At 41.0% G+C, this 7598-nt stretch overlaps 1 protein-coding gene across 1 annotated transcript; it reads right to left on the bottom strand.

Moving 5' to 3' along the window:
* Positions 1-6879: 6879 nt before the first annotated feature.
* Positions 6880-7278, bottom strand: LOC307216535 (large ribosomal subunit protein eL39). The gene has a single exon (XM_079976955.1). It carries the CDS (start codon positions 7221-7223, stop codon positions 7068-7070), a length of 156 nt encoding a protein of 51 aa, XP_079833081.1. The 5' UTR covers positions 7224-7278; the 3' UTR covers positions 6880-7067.
* Between the last annotated feature and the right edge of the window lie 320 nt (positions 7279-7598).

Raw genomic sequence — 7598 nt, 5'->3', positions numbered from 1 at the left:
GAGACATTTCCAGATTTGTCTGGCAGGGCAAGAAGCCTCGAATAAAATTTAAGATATTAACTGATGCTAAAGAAAGAGGTGGATTTGCCCTGCCATACCTTAAACTTTACTATGAATCAGCTCCTTTTTGCTGGCTGAAAGAATGGCTGCTTATTGAAAATACTGATGTGCTGGATTTAGAAGGTTTTAACAATGTATTTGGTTGGCATGCATATTTGTGGTATGATAAGGTAAAAGCACATAAAGCGTTTAAAAACCATATTGTTAGAAAAGCACTGTTTAATGTTTGGATAAGATATAAGGATTTGTTAGAAAATAAAACCCCAAGATGGTTGTCACCAATGGAAGCGAAGGCACAGAAAAAACTCAATATGGAGGCCAAATGGCCGAAATATTGGGAAATTTTGGAGCAAGATGGAGACAGAATAAAACTGCAGAGCTTTGAAAAATTAAAAAACAAAGTATGAGATTGGCTCCATTATTACCAAATAATGGAGACATATAATTTGGACGAAAAAAGTGGGCTTCCAGGTGGAAAAATCAAAATTGGAAACAGAATTGCTAGATCCCAAAATTAAGAATTTGTCAAGAATGTATAATTTGCTGTTGAAATGGAACACTCAGGATGAAACGGTGAAATCTGCTATGATTAAATGGGCACAAGATGTTGGACATAACATTATGATGGCTGACTGGGAACAGTTATGGACCACAGGTATGAAATTTACAGCATGTAATGCCCTAAGAGAGAATTTAATGAAAATGATTTACAGGTGGTACATGACACCAGTCAAGCTTGCAAAAATTTATCATTTGCCCGAAAACAAATGTTGGAAATGTAATGAGACTGAAGGTACATTTTTTCACCTTTGGTGGACATGCCCAAGGATTAAGACATTCTGGGAGATGATTTATAATGAAATGAAAAAGGTATTTAAATATACCTTTCTGAAGAAACCAGAGGCCTTTCTCCTGGGCATGGTCGGCCAATTGGTGCCAAAGAACGACAGAACTTTCTTTATGTATGCAACAACAGCAGCAAGAATACTCATTGCGAAGTATTGGAAGACACAAGATTTACCCACCCGGGAAGAATGGCAGATGAAGTTGATGGACTATATGGAACTGGCGGAAATGACTGGCAGAATCCAAGACCAGGGAGAAGAGTCGGTGGAAGAAGATTGGAAAAAGTTTAAAGATTAAAGTTAAAGTCTTACAGAAGTATTGTAAAATTAATGAATGTTAGAAAAATGATGGAATGAAGTTATATGGCTTTAGCAGAAATGTTATAAGGAATTAGGTACAGACAGATTGTAAATGTATTAAAGGGAAAAAACAAGGTTAGAATATGTTAAGATAAATTACAGGACAGAAAACAGAGGAAGATGGAAAGGAATTGCTGAAACAGTTAATTGAAGTGGAATACAAAAAGGGAGGTGTGAGGAGGTCACTGAAACAAGTGAACGAAAGTTATGATATCGAAATTAATGGATGTGTTTTTGATTGTTTTTGTTTTGTTTGGTTGATTTAATGTTTTAGGGTTTGGGTTGTGTGGTGTTTTTGTTTTTGTTTTTGTTTTTGTATTGTATTGTATTGTATTGTTTAATTCTTTTTCTTTTCTTTTGTAATTTTTAAACTGCTAATAAATATTATTTTAAAAAAAGAGAGACTTAAACAGTGCAAGTGGAAGGGAGGGGCTTTAATCACTAGTAGTGTTTTGCAATTAATGATTTGAAAGTCTGGAAGTTAGTAACCCACCCCATAAGAAACAACTGACAAGTTACAGAAAAATTAAGGAACACTGTGCTGAACAGAAATAATCAGGTGAGTTGGAAGGAGGAAGCTTCTAACTAACATTGCAGGGGACCTTTGCTAAATGAGATGAGAAAATGTTATAGAAAGATTTTGGACATGAAGATAGATATTAATAATGTGCTATATTAAAAGCCATGTAGAGCCACTGTTTCCAGCTGATTGCTGAAGTATTTCTTTTCTCCATTAATAGCAAGCCCTTTTCTCCGTTAGTAAAGAGCTCCATTTAAAGTTTCTCTCAAGAAGCTATGCAATTATTCATAATAACAGTTCAGTGTATAAGTAATTTTCAGAGACTTCCTCTTGGTTGCTTACTTCAGTTGATGAAAGCATCAAAGAGTTTTCTTAGGCATGTGGAAAACCTTGACATAATTTAAAAGACAAATCTTATGCCACATTTGTTCAAAATATATTGTTGTGAAAGCACTGTCCCCCACCCCAATTTAAGGTGTATTCTTGCTCTGTGTCAAATACTGCAGAAGCATATAGTCAATATAGTACAACATAGGCCAGGACACAAAACTAATCCACACTATAATTGCTAATTTGTACTTCTTTTCCTTGTAAATTTTATTTACAATTCACATCTACGGTGGATTCAATAAGCAGCACAACAAAAGCTGTGAGAATGACAATAAAAGCATTCACACAATACAAGAAATTCACCCACACAGATTTATCTCCTTGCTTAGAATGATATGCATGAATTTATGCTTAATTACAATTGTTCTTTTCTTTCTCTGTTTTTATTTTTGTTTCAGCTCCTAACAAGCAAAAGCAGTTTTGCCCCAAGTAACTCAATTAAGGATATCATACATGCTAGAGCTTCAGTATCATCAAAATCACACAACAATTAACATAAAAAGGAAGTGTAGTTCAAAGCTGTTGTTAAAAAAACGCTTACATTTTGACAGAAAGACTGTATATAAAAGCAAGCATATGGAGCACTCTGTCATGCCTGAACATATTTGTCCTAGTCATTGATTTAAAGAAATAAATTTGAAACATGCACATGCACACCGCTGTCATTACACTTCTACCATTACATTACACTCCTACCATTAGATCCATTGGTGAAATGAGATCTCCATAATGGCGGAGACTACCTTTACACCTAAGGAACTTGGCTAAAAAAGAGAATTTGCAATATATTTGCAGTCCATTAATTGGCATGGCATGTTATCCGCAGAGTACAGTTAAAATATGGATAACTTAAAATTAATTTACACGATCAGACTTAAAGGTGGTGAGTCCAGGTGCCCTGAAGTCTAATTGTAAGGCAAGCCCTCGGTTTTAAGATTTTTCCTAAAGCACTTCATTTCTGGTTGCAAATAAATTATGGATTTGTACTTCTAATCTTCAAATTGCTTTATTTTTAGTTATCTAGATTTCCCCTCCTAGCACTAGCCCTAGGGTTAAGGCTGACAGGTCTATAATTTCTTGGACCTATTTAAAAAAAATAAAATGAAATTATGTTACTCATGCTGCAATCGGCAAACACTCATCCAGCTGCAGCTCAAAATGTGAAATGCAGAAGTGGAATGGATGCAAAGGGGAAGATGCTACAGAGTTGCTTCCTTGCTTCATTTTCCACCTCCAGCGCTCTACCCCCTCTCTAAATCTGCCCAGAACTACTGTAGTGTTGATTCCAGTGCCATATTAGCACTGTTGGGTATGTCATTTTCCAACCAAGCCACTCTGGGCGGCTTCCAACAAAATATTAAAATACAATAGTCCTTCAGATATTAAAAGCTTCCCTAAACAGGGCTGCCTTCAGATGTCTCCTAAAAGTCTGGCAGTTGTTTTTTCCTTTGGCATCTGGTGGGGAGGGTGTTCCACAGGGTGGGTGCCACTACCGAGAAGGCCCGCTGCCTGGTTCCATGTAACTTCACTTCTCGTAGTGAGGGAACTGCCAGAAGGCCCTCGGCGCTGGACCTCAGTGTCCGGGCAGAATGATGGGGGTGGACACGCTCCTTCAGGTACACTGGACTGAGGCTGTTTAGGGCTTTAAATGTCAGCAGCACTTTGAAAGGGGCTCGGAAACGTACTGGGAGCCAATGTAGGTCTTTCAAAACCGGTGTTATGTGGTCTTGGCGGCCGCCCCCAGTCACCAGTCTAGCTGCCACATTCTGGATTAGTTGTAGTTTCCGCGTCACCTTCAAAGGTAGCCCCATGTAGAGCGCATGGCAGTAGTCCAAGCAGGAGATAACTAGAGCATGTACCACTCTGGCGAGACAGTCTGCGGGCAGGAAGGGTCTCAGCCTGCGTACCAGATGGAGCTCATAAACAGCTGCCCTGGACACAGAATTAACTTGCACCTCCACGGACAGCTATGAGTCCAAAATGAGTCCCAGGCTGCTCACCTGGTCCTTGAGGGGCAGTTACCCCATTCAGGACCAGGGAGTTATTCCAAGGTAAACAAACTGCAGCTTCTATTAAGGTTAACATGCATGTTAGAGCTTCAGAAATATCCAGAAAAATGGGGTCAGTGTTGACAAGGCCCTGCTGTCTCCCCACATTTGCAATGTCTTAGGAGGAGGTAAGATTCCTTTCCTCACACAGATGGGCATACCTGTGAGGTTCTCTCTTCTGATACCAACATGACATTTTTTAAAATGTGGGACTTTTATTTGCAGGTTGCCTACAAGTATTTTTGGAGCATATTTTAATATTATTATAGACTGAAGGTAGCAACTAAAATCCCCAGCTCCTCTGAAACTCATGCAAAGTAGCACATGCTTCATGGTACACATGCATTTAGCTATTTATTGCACTAAACACCCATTAAACTGTCATGTACTCTGACTGTGCTGTGCAAGACAGTGACAATGCTTTTGTTGTGCTCTCAGAAGAGCTATTTATACACTCTGAGTCATGATTCTTGAAATGGTGTTCTTTCACCACCTATTAAAAATTAGAAGCATCATTAATTCCTACAAAAGCCACTGCATGTGCTCACTGTTTGGCTCCTTGGAGGAAGGAAACATTTTCATTGTTACAGAGTCCTATTGAAATTACAAAGATTTCAAAATCAATATAGGGTGCAAGTATGTTCACCCACACCTGGGTAAACTGAATACGATGAGGCTTGCTTTGCAACAGATACACTTTAAGATTTCCTGGAACATCACAGGACTCATTTTGCAACATTCAGACTCATTTGGCAATGCTTTTAGAAATGTTTCACACTTTCCTCTGTTTAAGGTAACTTTTTGTTTGGCAAATTGAAAATGGATGCATAATACAATTCTAGTATATCATTTTACATTCTTGCAGTTAACATTTATAGGACTGGAAGCTTCATTTTACCCAACAGCCTATAAAAAGATTCCTAAATCAAGTCCAATAAACTTGGATATATAACACAGAATCCCATTTTATATTAAATGTTTGGCCTGGTCCCTTCTTAAGAACCTACAAATGGTGGCTTCGCCTGGTTGAAGACATGCAAAGAACAAGATGGTGCCTTTGCTCCATTCCACATACAGAAACCCACGATACTGGCAGCTGAACCTTCTTTCAATACTGGCAATAGGACACTGTTCTCCACCACATTTGAGGGCAGCAGACTAACTCAAGGAGCGCACAGCTCTGTCCTCCAACATCTCACTACCATTATCTGCAGCTCAGCTTCTGCTGCCGGAGATGAATGCCTTACTCACTAATGCAGGAGTGGGGAACCCCTGGCCTTATGAGGCTAACCAGGCCTTCCAGGCCAAGTCATGCCCACCTGCCCTATACCTGACAGCCTAAAAACAAAGGAGCCTCAGGCCAATAATGCAGAACTTATGTATACTTTTGTATACATACACATTACTGTCCATCAGTCCCTCTGTAACTGATCTTAAGGTAGCCAAAGAAAAATTAAAGTGAGAGACTGCAACATGAAACCATTGAGTGCACCATTGGTTTCAATGCTGTGATTTGTGGTTTGAATTGGCACAGCAGGTTTTTATTACACTACAGGTGTTCATTAGTTTACCTGTGTTATCCATTACAGTCATACTTTGGAAGTTACACAGAATCCGTTCTGGAAGTCTGTAACACTTCGAAATGTTCAGAAACCAAGGCGCAGCTTCTAATTGGTTTCCTATAGTGCAGACACACCGGCAACAATAGCGGAAGCCACGGCAGACATTCGCCTTCCAAAAAAGCATTCAAAAACTGGAACACTCACTTCCAGTTTTCAATCATTTGGGAGCCAGAAAATTCAACTCCCAGGGCATTCAGGAGCCGAGATACAACTGTACTGTTTTTGTGTGAATGCCCACTGTTAGTAACATCTGTAGTTTATGGCATTTCATTTCCTTCTGACCACACTGTTTACAATCTCTCTCCCCCGCTTCCCTAGTGTATGTACCTGCAACTCAAGACAACACTTTATACATTTGATGAAGTGCAGTACACAGTACAGTGGTACTTCGGGTGAAGTACTTAATTCGTTCCGGAGGTCCGTTCTTAACCTGAAACTGTTCTTAACCTGAAGCACCACTTTAGCTAATGGGGCCTCCTGCAGCCGCCGCGCCGCCGGAGCACGATTTCTGTTTTCATCCTGAAGCAAAGTTCTTAACCTGAAGCACTATTTCTGGGTTAGCGGAGTCTGTAACCTGAAGCGTATGTAACCCGAGGTACCATTGTAGTCCACGAAAACTTCAGTCCTGCTAGTCTTTGAAGTGCCGCGAGATTCTTTGTTGCTTTTGCTGCAAGAAACTAACACGTTGGTCACCCCTTCGGAGCCCGTTACCTGGCACTAAGTCCCATGAAACTGACTAGGGTTTACTTCTGAGTAAACATTACTCATGCTCATCCGGAGTGTGTGGCCAATGTGCAATGACCTGGGTGGGGGTGGAAAAACTGCTTCCTTCTGTTGAGGAGGATCAGTGGAGCAGCTGTGTGGGCTCCAAGCCTTTGGGCGGTGCAGGGGAGGGGGTGTTAACTAAGAAGCATGTTTTGAAACGGGGAAAAAGTTGCCCAGCTGAGATAGACAAGGCACAGCTTTCATTTGCAGACGGCCAGGATACGGGCGAGGCGAAGAACGTGTTGAAATTCCCCTATTTTCCCCCCCTCCATAATTCAGTTTTTAATTCATTAATATTTGTAATAACAAATATTTCTACAAAGGGGGGAGAATGCACAGCACAAGACAGAATTCCAGCCCTGATAAGGTGGCAGGTTGGTAGGAACAGACCATTCTGGCGCTTGAGAGTTTGATGCAAGATTCAGGGTTGTGCCGGTAAGATTGGAGCTGCTTCTCTTTACAGGCCGAGCTTGGTCCTCCTCCAGTGTCTCCTTTTGGAGTTGTACCTGATTTTATTGCCAGTTTTCATGCGGATCCATTGCGGGATGGGCCGGTTCTGCTTCTGCTTCTTAGCGAGAAACCGCTTGATCTTGAAAGTCTTGTGGGAAGCCATACTCAAGCTCCACCAACCGCTCACTACAACGGCTACAAACGAAAAGAGCTTGAAATTCCCCTATTACGCAGCTGTCCACACCCTCAAAATCTGTTTTGCCCCCCGCATTCCCTTCCTAAGATGGCGGCTTCGGAGACGCCTCTTCCCAGGATCCGTTCCCAAGAAGGAGGTCGGTCCACAGACTATTAAAAAAGAAAACAAAAAACGGAGCAGCTTAGGGAAGCCCCCTGCCCGCGGCCATTTTTTTTACAGAGTCGTCTGGCGCATTTGCCAGTCTGTTAAATCCACTCTCCTAAATGAGGCAGAGTCTCAGCAACGTTTGGAGTGTGTGGAGGAGGATACACAATAAGAGATCAAATCAGGGGCGTGCAGTTA

Source organism: Podarcis cretensis, assembly GCF_951804945.1.
Source record: "Podarcis cretensis genome assembly, chromosome: 5".
NCBI lineage: Eukaryota > Metazoa > Chordata > Lepidosauria > Squamata > Lacertidae > Podarcis > Podarcis cretensis.
The sequence above is the reverse complement of the archived record's forward strand: the minus strand, read 5'-3'. Positions and strand labels throughout refer to the sequence as shown.